Source organism: Marmota monax, unplaced genomic scaffold, assembly GCF_021218885.2.
Source record: "Marmota monax isolate L192 unplaced genomic scaffold, Marmota_monax_Labrador192_F-V1.1 WCK01_AAM20220418_F8-fsc00043, whole genome shotgun sequence".
In the NCBI taxonomy this organism is placed as follows: domain Eukaryota; kingdom Metazoa; phylum Chordata; class Mammalia; order Rodentia; family Sciuridae; genus Marmota; species Marmota monax.
The window spans coordinates 15,106,916-15,122,672 of record NW_026691982.1 but is presented as its reverse complement, the minus strand read 5'-3'; the positions used below and the strand labels follow the sequence as shown (position 1 = coordinate 15,122,672).

The 15,757-nt window shown below is 39.1% G+C and overlaps 1 protein-coding gene across 5 annotated transcripts in view; it reads right to left on the bottom strand.

The window, feature by feature from the left end:
- Nucleotides 1-15,757, bottom strand: part of Wasf3 (WASP family member 3) — a 172,002-nt gene that overhangs the window by 42,996 nt on the left and 113,249 nt on the right. For all 5 annotated transcript variants that reach the window (XM_046448164.2, XM_046448163.2, XM_046448180.2 and 2 more), the window contains one exon: nt 4,383-4,525. In XM_046448164.2, coding sequence (XP_046304120.1) covers nt 4,383-4,515 — 133 coding nt within the window. In that variant the 5' untranslated portion in view covers nt 4,516-4,525. The remainder of the gene's footprint in view (nt 1-4,382; nt 4,526-15,757) is intronic.

Sequence of the window (15,757 nt, the reverse complement as noted above, 5' to 3'; positions counted from 1 at the left end):
TAAGAAATGTATAAAGTGCATGCCTTCAAAATATTTAAACCTCTATTCTCAGTAGTACTGCACTTAATGGAATTAGGTCCAAATTTCAGATCCAAAAAAAGAGCAAATGCATGAGAGTGCAAGCCTATGAAATCAAAGTACAAACCCTTAAGAAATAAGAGTGTGAGCCCTTAAGAAAGAATATTTATGTCAATTTAGCATTCAATTTGGTATGAAATATATTGTGTACCTTCAGGAGAATTAATAAAAACAATCACTTTTTAAAGTATAGGAGAAGAAAATAGACTCCTTTCTCATTTATATAATTACACTAAACATGGAAATGAGGGAAAAATCGATTTTGCAATGATTCCAAAAAGAGAGGCAAATTTAAAATTAAAAGACTTATAGAATTTTAGGCAATTTTTGGAGATTCTTTTTGTTCATTATGAGAAGTCTGGATTATTAAGATACAAGACAAGTATATTAAAACACCATAAACAACCAAAACATATGCAGCTATTTTATACAATAATTTATAAGTGCCCCTGCCTCTGACAAAGAAATAACTTCTATGTTCAAGAGTAGAAAAAAAAGACTAAATCATAAAGAATGACTTCATGGCATTTGTTAGTAAATGGATGAAACTGGAGATTATCATGCCAAGTGAAATAAGCCAGTCCCAAAAGTCAAAGGTCAAATGTTTTCTCTGATAAGCAGGAGTTAATCCAACATAAAAAGGAGGCATAAAAAAAGAGAAGAGAATACCAGTTGAGCAGACAAGGATGAATGAAGGAAAGGGAGGAGGGATGGACAGGGAAAGAAGGTGAAATGAATCTGACCTAACATTCTTATTTATATATTTGAGTATACTGCAATGAATCTCACCAGCATATACACCCACTATACACAAATTACAAAAAAAAACAAATCAGATTCCACAAAGTTTCATCAAATTCCTATTCTATTAAAAGACTGAACCAAGTAAAAACCCACAAGTGACAAAAGCAGAATAGTACACTAATAATATGATGCAAATGAAAAATAAATATTCTCATAAAATTGTTTTCAAAAATAAACAAATTAAAAAACCCCAAAATATCAACAATAGGGATTTTAGGTTAGGGGAATTATGAACTATTAGCAGGCTTTTCTGTTTGTTCTCTGTGATTTTGTATCTTAAAAAAAAAAAACAACATCATGCGTTCGGTTTATAAAATGACTGAAATAAACTTCATTTGAAAACAAAAAAAAGAGACAAAAATGTCTAAACAATATGGCATATCAATATAATAATCTCCAGTTATTAAAAACTGTGTCTTAAAAGAATCAATAAAAAATATATACTATATAGTGAATGGGCTACAATGCCATTTCTACCTTGATACCATTTTTATAAAGATAAATGTATGTGTGTGCATATATAATACACACAGATAAAATATTATCAATAATTTTCTGATGATTGCAATTTATTCATCTTTTCCTTTGCATATTTTTATATTAAATTTTCTATATCACCTTATTAATATCATCAAATATAACCAATAACTTTGTGTAGAGAGGGACATGCTAATTCTTACTCCTTTCTTGTTTTGTTTTTTGTACCAGGGACTGTATCTAGAGGTACTTCACCACTGAGCCATAGCCTAGCCCTTTCTTATATATTTTATTTTGAAACAGTACCTCACTAACTTGCTTAGGGCCTTGCTAAGTTGCTGAAGCTGGCTGTGAACATTTGGTCCTCCTGCATCAGAGGAGCCGTAGGGAGGAGCCGCTGGGATTTGGCATGTGTGGCTCTTACTGCTTTCTTTGTGACATCATATTTTGAGGAGAAGGGGAAGATAGCTATTATCTCAAGAACAAAGAAAAGTAATAAAACCAACCTATGAGGTATAAAAATAATTTGTGTCATCCTTGGCACAAATGTCCTATCTTCTTATCTCCTTTTCAAAGCAAAGTATATTAAAATTACATTAGAATATCTGTAAGAATTTGATTACAATATACTATAATTTTAATTGAGCAACTAGCTGACAGGAGTAAGAGCACTCAGATTATTAATCAAGGAAATGATGAAAAAGCAATCCTGATTTAGTATTAATTGCTGCACTAAACTGTCATTAATTGAAGAAAAATATCAATATCCCCTAGATGGAAACCAAGTGACACACTATTAATCAAAATTACCAAAAATATAATAAAAAATAAAAAGCATGTGGCTTTTCTCCACCATGCCATTTCTCTGATCTTTCATATTAGATAGTCAAAAATAATGAGAAAAATCTGAAAGCTAATAAAGATATATTTTTTTTTTATTTTACTGGATGAAGTTCTGAAAGCTTCTGATCCTTTAACTGTAAGACTGCCAGGTTACAAATTTCCTCTCTTTCATTTCTACAACTATCCCTAAACTCAATACCAATAATCAGTATATTCTCATTGAAAAAATTTCAGTTTTCTGTAAAGCCTGTTAAGAATCCATTGCTGCCAAATTACTGAGCCTTGAAGTCAGGTGTCTGATTTGGATGTAATGGGAACATGGCAATATGTTTTTTAAAAACACAGTTTTTCCAACAGGTGTGTAGTTAGTTACAGGGCTTTTACAGAGGACTAATTAGCATCCAGAACCAGATTCTTTTCTTGCCTTATGCAAAGTCATTTATATCTTCATGACTCTTGAATTGTCCTAATAAATGTGATGAGAAGCAAAATAACCTGATGAATGAGGATGTCAACTGCTAGTCTTCCTTATTGGAAAAGAGCAAAGAAATTCCTTCTGGAGTCCTGATCTGTTTTGTCTTCCCTAGAACTGCCAGACAATTTGTCACCCTGAGTCTCTTGAAGCAAGCCATTCTCAGGTGGGCAGGACCATTCAGGCTCAAGGAAGGTCCTTAAGTTCCCCTAAACTCGGCTCCTAAGATGGTACAGAAGGACAAAGTCCAGCCTCTGTATATTGCTTGCAAGAAATCCAGATAACTCTCTATCACCTATCACCACACCTGAAAATGAGTCTCTGATGTGTGAGTGTAGATGCTGAAAGATGGGGACGAGGTGTTGTGGGGCACAGAAGTGAGACTTAAAAGATAGTCCATTTTAATCTGGACCAACTGAAAAACGGTTAGGTGCACAAGAAAATTTAAAGATTCTGTTTTGACTTTATCATAGGAATGAACAGTCAGTAAAAAAAGACTTTTAACATAACAGATTCATGCATTCTTAAAACTTAAAATACCTCAATGATTATGAAAATAGAAAGTAACATGAAACATTCTTTTTTAATATTTATTTATTTTTACTTGTAGTTGGGCACAATATCTATCTTTCTTTCTTTCTTTATTTATTTATTTTTATGTGGTGCTGAGGATTGAACTTTTTCCTTGGTCAATGAATGCAGATCTACTAAAAATACACCAATAATAGCACAGTATAATACAATTCTTTAAAAGAAATATTTATCTGCAGCATTTCTTCTTCAAAATAAAATTTAAAAAATCTTCCTATGCTTGAGACTACCAGTATGTGGAATTTCATGAAGGACTTTCTGGTCATTAGCAGAGTTTTTGAAAAATTTAACTGTGAAAACCTGTCACCAGAAATGCTACTTCAACCATCTCAACAGAAAAGGAGTGGGATGAAGTGAGAAAACAAGATCACGATATAAATGTAAGTTAGGCAAAAAATAGTTCAACTTCAAAAAGCTTTGAAAGGAAAAGCATTTTTATGCATATTTGAGGAAATAGAATCTTTCTTGGGTTTTAAAAATTAACAGTCAAAACTAGAATAATAAAAAGTCTTTTCTTCCTTATGCTTGTATTTGCCATAAATCTACACATACGAAAATAAATATGGTACATGTATAGTTAACTTATCAATATGGAAGCCAATACCTTCATTTTAATTTTAAGTAGGTTAAAACCAGCAAATTTTACTGCTTTGGATTTTATTCTGTGACTCATTTGGAACATAAGTCAATCAAAAATATTTAGTGAGCACCTCATATGTACCAGAAATATTACGAGTATTAATTAGTTTTCAATCTATTACATTTAAAAAAAAATGATTGCTCCCACTCAAGTTCAACAAAATAACTTACTACTAAAGTTAAAAAAATTAAGACTATTTGAAAAAGCTTTAATAAATTAACACTATTTTGAGTCTACATGTTTGATCTTACCTAATAATTTGTGAGCTGGTAATTGTAGCATTATATCTTCATTGTATAGTGATGGATATCACAAGCCCAGTGGACAAAACAATTAGTTGCACACTGGAAAATGTGAAGGGAGAAGGGTTCTTTCCTTTACATCTGTAATACCATAACTATTGAATTGAAATCAATTTGATAATTTAAAGTTAATAATGTGTCATCAGTAACCAGAAAAAAAAAAGAAGTGACTTACTCAGACTGCTTAGCTGGCGTATGATTGCAGCAAGAGTACTGTTGGTTACACATTCAAGTTCACTGGTAATTCCTTCTGGCAGAGCTCCCCGGCACAAGTGCCGGGGTTCAATGTTCCTCTTCACTAAAGGCATGGCTCACAATCTGAAAATTAAAACGATAATTTTTGAAAAGCTCATATTTACATTTTAAAAAATCTATAGAATTTTATTTCTTTTGAAAATTCAATTTGCCCTAGGAATTTCATTATCCTATTATTTCTACATGAGAGAACAGATAAAATGCAACATGCAGTGAATGTTTAATTATTTCAATTAATTTTATAGATTTCAGATATATGGATAGTATAATTCTCCTTTTCTAGAAAAATAATACATGCTAAATCTCCACCAAAGCATGAGACTGAATAGTGCATTTTTACATCTTTCCCTCTCTGATGACAGGATAGAAAAGGCAAGTCCACAAGTATTGCTATAGTTTGGAACCTAAACATCCCCTAAAGTCCTGTGTGTTAACGTCTTAGTCCCTATGGGATGATATTGAGAGATGGTGGAACCATTAAGAGGTAAGGCCTAGTAAGAGGTCAATGATCTTTAAGGTCATTGGGGAAATCCCCTTAAAGGGGAGTGTGAGACCTTGACCCCTCCTATCTGTTTCCTGGAAATGAGTCAGCAGTTCAGCTCTACCACATACTTCTGTCATGAATGGTGTCTTGCCAAAGGCAAAAAAAAGCAACAGGGCAATGCAATCACGCACTGGAACCTCCAAAACTCTGAGCCAAATAGAACTTTATCCTTTATAAGTTAATTATCTCTAGCACTTTGTTATAATGATAGGAAGCTGACTAACACAACCACTAAGAGCAGGAGAGGAGAAATAGTTATAAAACTATGGAGAAAGTATAACCAGATTATAAGACAGAAATGGCTTTATCTAGACTGCAAATAAGGGGTGACAGAAAATAAGTCCACCAAGCTCCAGAACTTCCCCACTTTCCCTACTAAAGACTTAAGTATCTGTGAAACAGGAGTGGAGTGGAATAAAATAGGAGAAATGGCTTTTAAAAATCCATTTAAGAAATCCTTTTCCTGCTGGATATCCACAAGTAGCAGAATAAAATTTAACCTCTATCTCTCACCCTGCACAAAACTCAAAGTGGATCAAGGACCTAGGCATTAGACCAGAGACCCTGTGCCTAACAGAAGAATATGTAGGCCCAACACTATATCATGTCAGCTTAGGAACTTCATTCTTTAAGAACATGAAGAGCAAGCCTACAGAATGGGAGAAAATCTTTACCACATGCACCTCAGATAGAGCATTAATCTCCAGGATATACGTAGAACTCAAAAAACTTAACACGAAAACCCTCCCCAAATAACCCAATCAATAAATGGGCTAAGGAACTGACCAGACACTTCTTAGAAGAATTTATAAGATCATTCAACAAATATATGTGAAAATGTTCAACATCTCTAGCAATCAGAGAAATGCAAATTAAAACTACAATGAAATTTCATCTCACTGCAGTCAGAACGGCTACTGCCGTCAAGAATACAAGCAACAATAAATGTTGGAGAAGATATGGGGAAAAAGGCACACGCATACATTGCTAGTAGGACTGCAAATTTGTACAACCACTCTGAAAAGCAATAAGGAGATTCCTCAGAAAACATGACCCTGTTATCCCACTCCTTAATATACACCCAAAGGTCTTAAAATCAACTTACTATAGTTTATAGCAGCTCAATTAACAACAGCTAAGCTAGGGAACCAACCTAGATGCCCTTCAACAGATGAATGAATAAAGAAAATCTGTATATATATACACAGTGAAATATTACTCAGCCATAAAGAAGAATGGAATTACTGGCTTTTGCCGGTAAATGGATGGATATGAGTAAAATAAGCCAATCCCAAAAAACCAAAGGTTGAATGTTTTCTTTTGGTATGTGGATTTAACACAAGGCAGGAGGGAGGGGAAGAACAGGAGTTCACTGATTTAGACAAAGGAGGAATGAAGGGAAAGAGGTGTGACAGGAACATAAAAGACATAACTGTCCTATGTTCATTTATGAATACACCACCAGTGAAACTCCACATCATGTTTAAGCACAAGAATGGGATCCTAATTAGAATAAGCTATGTATGTATAATGTGTCAAAATACACTCTACTGTCATGTATATCTACAAGAAAAAAGAAATCCTTTTCCATTTCTGGGCTGCCCCTCCTCCACCTATGGAAAAGCTGGATTAGAGAATGCAAACTTAGGACAGTAGGTATAGCTGGGAACAGTGGTAGGAGTGGTAGGAGTCTTAAATAGAAGTCTAACACTGACTGGAGAGCTAGACGGACCTCAGTACCCCCACACGCACACACATGTGAACAAGCGCATACACACACACACACACACACACACACAGAGCTCAGCTCCCTCCTCCACTGGTTTCCAGATCAGCAGCAGCCAGGAATTTTACTCTCTACCCAAAGACTTGCTTCCTCCCTGGGGAATGTTTGAAGAGAAAAGGTCTACAAACATGGGCATTGGAGAAGTGACTTCTCCCTACTGTAATTACTGGCATCAGCTTTTAGTGCTTTGGAATCACAAAAACCAACCAACCAACAAACAAACAAACAAAAACAGGCACATCAGGAAAGACCAGTCCAACATGACAGGATTCCTTTTCACCTCTCTCCTCAAAAAGTACGTTATAAATAAAATAAAACCTCAACTTTTATTTAAGGAGGTATATGGAATTTCAAGCCGTCTACTCAAACAACAAACCCACTCCTCATGTAACACCAGAATATCTGACTGGGATGTACTTTTTATTTTGCCAAGCTTATCCCACCACCCAACTTGTAGCAACAGAAACACAGAAGAAAGGTCTAGTACCTGAATGACACGTGTTAGTGAACAAAGTAGCACTAAAATACCATAATTCTTGTTATAAATAAATTAATATCCTATTTGTTAAAGTGACCACAGCTGGTTTTCTGTTGTGTGAAATATAACCTATTTCTAGCTAGTACATTTACTGAATGACAAACTGCGCTTAAGAGAACCTGGAATGAAGTAAGAATATAATCTTTGCTTTTCTTCCTCCTTTCTTCTTAACCTTTGCTTCATTCATTCAATAAATGAATTAAATACTGAGCACCTACTTCATAGCCAGTGGTGTGGAAAGTGATGTGGATGCAATGGTGAATGAATGTGGATAAGACACCTCCCACAAGGCACTGTACTCTAGCAGAAAGAAGAACTCTGAGCAAGTCACTGAGGTTCTCTCACCTTCCACTTGATCAGTGCTATGAAGAGTAACTTGGAGATTCTGAAACCATGTAGGGGTAGGGTGCTGATCTGTCTCAGGAGTCAGGGGCACACACTCTTAGACTTAACTGAACTGAAACCTCAGAGACGCACACGAGTCAGTTCACAAAAGGGTCTGTGGTAGAGGGAACATGGGGAATGAAATGGAGGAGGGCAAAAACAGCAGATTTATCAAGGAAAAGTTTTGTTGAATCCCAATTCTTTATTTGCTATTTTGTTCCTTGTGTTTGCTGAATGGTGGTTGAACACAATGACCACATTTTCAGATTCCCACACCACTGGCTCATCCATTGAGAGGTGCATCACCAATGGCTCATCACTTTACCTTTGTGTGCCTCAGCTGCCTCCCTGTAAAATGGGGGATAATAAAATTTCCCCCACTGACAATGGGGAGGTACCAACCTCTCAGCTACTATATGCATAAGTTATTTAGAATAGGGCCTGGTATACAGTAACACTTTAAAAAAGTGACTAATTATAGTAATTGTATCTTTTTTGTATATTAATTGTCTTTTGGGGGGATTGGGAAGATTGAACCCAGGGTCTCATGCATGCTAGGCAAGCACTCTACCACTGAGCTACATACATCCCCTAGCCTGTTGTATTTATCTTATATGTTAATTCTATAATGCTAATGATTCCATTTGTAATAATAAAACAAGAACAGTGTGTCATTTGTGGTTTGAGGGTAAAGTCTAACCTATAAGACAGTAACACACAAAAATCATTAAAGGAAGAAGAACACACACCCAAGGAAGGGTGTTATGAAAATTCTAGATAGGGAGGTTTCTAAGTAAAAGTGTAAAAAAGATTTATTATGTGTTGTTACTGCTTTCTCAGAGGTTTATTTCAAGTAACTGGACAATAATTTATCACAATAAAATAACCCAGAAAACTAGGATTCCTCATGAAAGATAAAAAAGAAGACCGATTATTATAAGCTTAATAAAACATAAAGCACAGCAAAGAAAGGTAATGAACAGATCAATAGGGACCTAGTGCATGAGAACTAGAAGGAAATCAAGCAACAAAACAGACGATTTCTGTTTAAGTCAGTTTTTTCACAGCTGTGACTAAAGGATCTGACCAGAACAGCTGTAGAGGAGGAAGAGTTTATTTGAGGGTTCACAGTCCATAGAAGGCTGGCTCCATTCCTCTGAGCTCAAGGTGAGGCTGAACATCATGGTGGGAGAGGGTGGCAGAAGGAAGCAGCTCACATCACAGTGATCAGGAAGTAGAAAGAGAAATTCTATTCTCTAGATACAAAATATATACACCAAAGCCATGCACTAATTCCCACCTCCTCCAGCCCATGCTACAACTCAGTTACTACTCAGTTAATCCCTGACAGGGGATGAATTCACTGATTAGGTTAAGACTCTTACAACCCAATCATTTTTCCTTTGAATCATCTTGCATTCTCTCCCATGTGAGCTTTTCAGGGACAACTCACATTGAAACCATAACAATTTCCAAATTGTTATGAAGAAAGCAATTTCTTTATGCTCTAAACAATTTCTCAAAAAGGTTTCATGACAGTTTGGTGTACAATGTTCTCCTCCTCCACATTTATTCTGCCTTTATTCAGGATTAAATGTCTGCTGCCTCCTCCTATTTTTAAACCTCTGCACTGACCCAAAATGTACAGCTTCTCCCCAATTACCACTCCTATTTTTTGTAGACCCATAACTATTTGGAGATTTACACACTAATCACTCTGATGTCCTACTGACATGTCTAGAATATATCCCCAAAGCAAGTTAAATACTCTCCTCCATTTTCTCCTGAGCTGAGTAGCTCCCCAATATCAAATATGCCAGTCATTTTGGCTTACTTGGGAGCTAGCTCAGGCTAATTCCCAAGTAGGGAATGTCTGTTCCTGTCATTCATCTCTCCAAGTCCATGTCCTGTGATACTCACCTCACCACTTCCAAAGGCTTTTGTTTCTGCCTGTAAGACATCCCTTTCTCTATTCCACTAGACTGCTCACTAAACAATATGGCAATACTGGCAGGTTCACAGTATGCTTAGTAGAGCTGCTATGAGTGCTGGCCTAAACACTTGCTCAAGATATTATTGGGGGGGGAAGGAAGATGGCGGCGAGGGGAGTGCATTACCCCCGTGTGCTGCTTCACTGTGTGGGAGTATGACAAGTCAGGACGGCTAAAGGATATCTTGTTAGGAATTTCCAGCAATAGTGGGGTGCTCCGGAACCTGGAGGTAGGATTTCCATCGCACGAGGATCGGCTACGGGGACTCAAACGCGAGAGGTTTGTCGCACGGAGGGTAAAACTGCTTATTCAGCAAATCGCCCCGCGGCTAGAGTCTGCAACGCGCGCTGGGATAGAGACGCAGGGTTACAGTGCTGCAGTTTCTGCCAGCCGCGCAAGCACCGCACTCAGGGCTGAATTCTGGGTTCGAGACGGGGGAAGGAAGCGGTCCATCTCGGTTCTCCACACCGGTCAGACCACAGAGGAGGCCAGCAGCCACCATGTTGGTAAACTGACGTCACCATACCTGTTTTTGACTGACCGCAGCTCATTCAGCCATAGAACAGGTAATTTCAGGCTGCAATTCGCCTGTGGCTCGCAGACAGATTGCTAGGGTTCAGCGCCTGGGTGCTTCTTAAAATCTGATCTTATCGGAGTGAACACCGAGCGCGGGGCGGCCGAGTTCCAGCTCCCGGAACCGTCCTGGAACCGCCCTGGCTCAGGGCTGCGGAGCCTGCGGAGGCTGCTTCTTGGACCCTGCTACTATCAGAGCAAACACCAAGCACCAAGAAGCCGAATTCCGGCTCCCGGAACTGAGCCCGCGGGGGCTGCTTCTTGGAGCTTACACTTATAGGAGCTTACACCGAGCACGGAGCGGCCGAGTTCCGGCTCCCGGAACTTCCCTGGACCGGGGCTAGGAGCCCGCGGAAACTGCGTCTCGGTCCGGGTCCTGCTGAGGGCAGGTCAGGACTCACCCGTTGCTTGGGTTGCCCGGCAAGGGGAACGAAATGCTGCCATTCGCATAGGATACCAACATGGCAGAGATCTGATGTCAGCAGAAAGCGGTGGAGGAGAGATCTTCATCAATACCAGCGGTGACATAAGCAGTTGGTCTCCTGGTAAGGGGGGTGAGGCTCAGTCACCCGAGTCTCCTCAATTTGTCCTCGAGCCAGAGGGAAGGAGCCGGGCCGCCGCCAGCCCCGGAGCAGGCCCAGCGGCTCGCCAGCGTGGTGACCGCGTGACCCCAATTGGAGAGGGGGCGGAGCGGAGCCGCCACCCACATCCGCCAGGTGGGCAGACCCACGACCCAGTAGTACATGGGCGTGGTAGGAGGGGCAGGGCAGAGCCGCCCTTCACGCTTGCAAGGTAAACAGACCTGTGACAGCCTGGCGGGTCAGGCCCAGTGGCCTGCCAGTGTGGTACACACGTCACCCCAACTCGAGTAGGGGCAGAGCAGATCCTACACCCACGCCCGGATCAGGCCCTGCCGGTGTGGTGGTCACGTGACCCCAATTGGAGTGGGGGCGGAGCGGAACCGCCACCCGTGCCCGCAGGGTGAGCAGACCAGTGATCAACCTGCAGATGAGGCCCAGGGGTCCGCAGGCGTGGTAGGAGGGGCAGGGCAGATCCGCCGCCCGCGCCTTCAAGGTAGGCAGACCTACAACAGACCGGCGGATCAGGCCCAGGAGCCTGCCGGCGTGGTACAAACACCACCCTAATTGGAGTAGTGACAGAGCAGAGTCGCCTCCCTTGCCAGGAACAGACCCAGCGACCTGCAGGCGGGGTAGTCACGACACCCCAATTGGAGTAGGGGCAGAGCAGAGCCTCCACCCGTGCCCGAAAGGTGGGCAGATCTGCGACCGACCAGCGGGACAGGCCCAGTGGCCTGCTGGTACGACAGACACGTCACCCCATTTGGAGTAGGGGCAGAGTAGAGCTGCCGCCCGCGCCTGCAGGGTAGGCAAACCTGCAACCGACCGGCGGATCAGGCCCGGTGGCCTGCCGGCGTGGTACACTTGTCACCCCAATTGGAGTAGGGGCAAAACAGAGCCGCCACCAGCTCCCAGAACAGGCCCAGTGACCTGCTGGCGTGGTAGCCACGACACCCCAATTGGAATAAGGAGAGAGCAGAGCCGCCGCCCGCGCCTGCAGGAAAGATACGCAAGCAGTATGAAAAGACAAGGAAAGAAAGGACCACAAGCAATGCAGGTCAACGCAACTTTAGAAGAGGTAACAGCTGCAGCAGATGGAATGTCAGATAAAGAATTCAGGATATACATGCTTCAGATGATCTGGAGTATCAAGGAAGACATTAAACAGCAAAATCAGACAATGAAAGATCACTTCGACAACGAATTACGCAAACATATCCAGGAAGCAAAGGATCAACTATACAGGGACATAGAGGTTATAAAAAACAAGCAATCAGAAATCCTAGAAATGCAGGAAGCAATAAACCAACTTAAAAACTCAATGGAGAATACTACCAACAGAGGAGAACACTTAGAAGATAGAACATCAGACAATGAAGACAAAGTATTTCAACTGGAAAAGAACATAGACAGATCAGCAAGACTGTTAAGAAACCATGAGCAGAACATCCAAGAAATATGGGATAACATTAAGAGACCAAACTTAAGAGTCATTGGGATACAGGAAGGTACAGAGCTCCAAACCAAAGGAATGAGCAGTCTATTCAATGAAATAATATGAGAAAACTTCCCAGACTTGAAGAATGAGACAGAATCCCAAATCCTAGAAGCCTACAGGACGCCGAATGTGCAAAATCATAAGAGATCCACACCTAGACACATTATAATGAAGATGCCCAACATACAGAATAAGGAGAGAATTTTAAAAGCTACAAGAGAAAGGAAGCAGATTACATTTAGGGGTAAGCCAATCAGGATAACAGCTGATCTTTCAACACAGACTCTGAAAGCTAGAAGATCCTGGAATAACATATTTCAAACACTGAAAGAAAATGGGTTCCAACCAAGAATTGTGTATCCAGCGAAATTAAGCTTCAGGATGGAAGATGAAATTAAAACCTTCCACGATTAACAAAAGTTAAAAGAATTTGCAGCTAGAAAACCATCTCTTCAAAACATCCTCGGCAAAACATTACAGGAAGAGGAAATGGAAAATAAAAATGAAAACCAACAGTGGGAGGTAGGACAGTAAAGGGGGGGGAAATAATCAAAGAGGAAAACAAACCATGTTTAGTAACAGAAATAAACAAATATGGCTGGAAGAACAACCCATATCTCAATAATAACCCTAAATGTTAATGGCTTAAACTCACCAATTAAGAGACACAGGCTAGTAGAATGGATCACAAAACAAGACCCAACAATATGCTGCCTACAGGAGACGCATTTCATAGGAAAAGACATACATAGGCTGAAGGTGAAAGGTTGGGAAAAATCATATCACTCATATGGACTTCGGAAACAAGCAGGCGTGTCCATACTCATATCAAATAAAATAGATTTCAAGCCAAAGTTAATCAAAAGAGATAAAGAGGGACACTACATACCGCTTAAGGGAACCATACACCAACAAGACATAACAATCATAAATATTTATGCCCCAAACAATGGTGCAGCTATGTTCGTCAAACAAACTCTTCTCAAGTTCAAGAGTCTAATAGACCACCACACCATAATCATGGGAGACTTCAACACACCTCTCTCGCCACTGGACAGATCTTCCAAACAACAGTTGAATAAGGAAACTATAGAACTCAATAACACTATTAATAACCTAGACCTAATTGACATATATAGAGTATACCACCCAACATCAAGCAGTTACACTTTTTTCTCAGCAGCACATGGATCCTTCTCAAAAATAGATCATATATTATGTCACAGGACAACTCTTAGACAATATAAAGGAGTAGAGATAATACCATGCATCTTATCTGATCATAATGGAATGAAACTGAAAATCAACGATAAAAGAAGGAAGGAAAAAGCATACATCAATTGGAGAATGAACAATAGGTTACTGAATGATCAATGGGTTATAGAAGACATCAAGGAGGAAATTAAAAAATTCTTAGAGATAAATGAAAACACAGACACAACATATCGGAATCTATGGGACACATTCAAAGCAGTTCTAAGAGGAAAATTCATTGCTTGGAGTTCATTCCTTAAAAAAAGAAAAAACCAACAAATAAATGATCTCATACTTCATCTCAAAATCCTTGAAAAAGAAGAGCAAAACAACAGCAAAAGAAGTAGAAGGCAAGAAATAATTAAAATCAGAGCTGAAATTAATGAAATCGAAACAAAAGAAACAATTGAAAAAATTGACAAAACTAAAAGTTGGTTCTTTGAAAAAATAAACAAAATCGACAGACCCTAAGCGATGCTAGCGAAGAGAAGAAGAGAGAGAACTCAAATTACTAGCATACGGGATGAAAAAGGCAATATCACAACAGACACTTCAGAAATACAGAAGATAATCAAAAAGTATTTTGAATCCTTATACTCCAATAAATTAGAAGATAGTGAAGGCATAGATAAATTTCTTAAGTCATATGATCTGCCCAGATTGAGTCAGGAGGATATAGAAAACCTAAACAGACCAATATCAATTGAGGAAATAGAAGAAACCATAAAAAGACTACCAACTAAGAAAAGCCCAGGTCCGGATGGGTATACAGCAGAATTTTACAAAACCTTTAAAGAAGAACTAATACCAATACTTTTCAAGCTACTTCAGGAAATAGAAAAGGAGGGAGAACTTCCAAATTCATTCTATGAGGCCAACATCACCCTGATACCTAAACCAGACAAAGACACTTCAAAGAAAGAAAACTACAGACCAATATCTCTAATGAACCTAGATGCAAAAATCCTCAATAAAATTCTAGCGAATCGGATACAAAAACATATCAAAAAAATTGTACACCATAATCAAGTAGGATTCATCCCTGGGATGCAAGGCTGGTTCAATATACGGAAATCAATAAATGTTATTCACCACATCAATAGACTTAAAAATAAGAACCATATGATCATCTCGATAGATGCGGAAAAAGCATTTGACAAAGTACAGCATCCCTTTATGTTCAAAACTCTAGAAAAACTACGGATAACAGGAACATACCTCAATATTGTAAAAGCAATCTATGCTAAGCCTCAGGCTAGCATCATTCTGAATGGAGAAAAATTGAAGGCATTCCCTCTAAAATCTGGAACAAGACATAGATGCCCTCTCTCTCCACTTCTCTTCAACATAGTTCTCGAAACACTGGCCAGAGCAATCAGACAGACGAAAGAAATTAAAGGCATAAAAATAGGAAAAGAAGAAATTAAATTATCACTATTTGCAGATGATATGATTCTATATCTAGCAGACCCAAAAGGCTCTACAAAGAAACTATTAGAGCTAATAAACGAATTCAGCAAAGTGGCAGGATATAAAATAAACACGCATAAATCAAAGGCATTCCTGTATATCAGCGACAAATCCTCTGAAATGGAAATGAGGACAACCACTCCATTCAAAATATCTTCAAAAAAAATAAAATACTTGGGAATCAACCTAACAAAAGAGGTGAAAGACTTACAATGAAAACTACAGAACCCTAAAGAGAGAAATAGAAGAAGATCTTAGAAGATGGAAAAATATACCCTGTTCATGGATAGGCAGAACTAACATCATCAAAATGGCGATATTACCAAAAGTTCTCTATAGGTTTAATGCAATGCCAATCAAAATCCCAACGGCATTTCTTGTAGAAATTTCTTGTAGAAAGCAATCATGAAATTCATATGGAAAAATAAATGACCCAGAATAGCAAAAACAATGCTAAGCAGGAAGTGTGAATCAGGCGGTATAGCGATACCAGACTTCAAACTATACTACAGAACAATAGTAACAAAAACAGCATGGTACTGTTACCAAAACAGGCGGGTGGACCAATGGTACAGAATAGAGGACACAGAAACCAATCCACAAAACTACAACTATCTTATATTTGATAAAGGGGCTAAAAGCATGCAATGGAGGAAGGATAGCATCTTCAACAAATGGT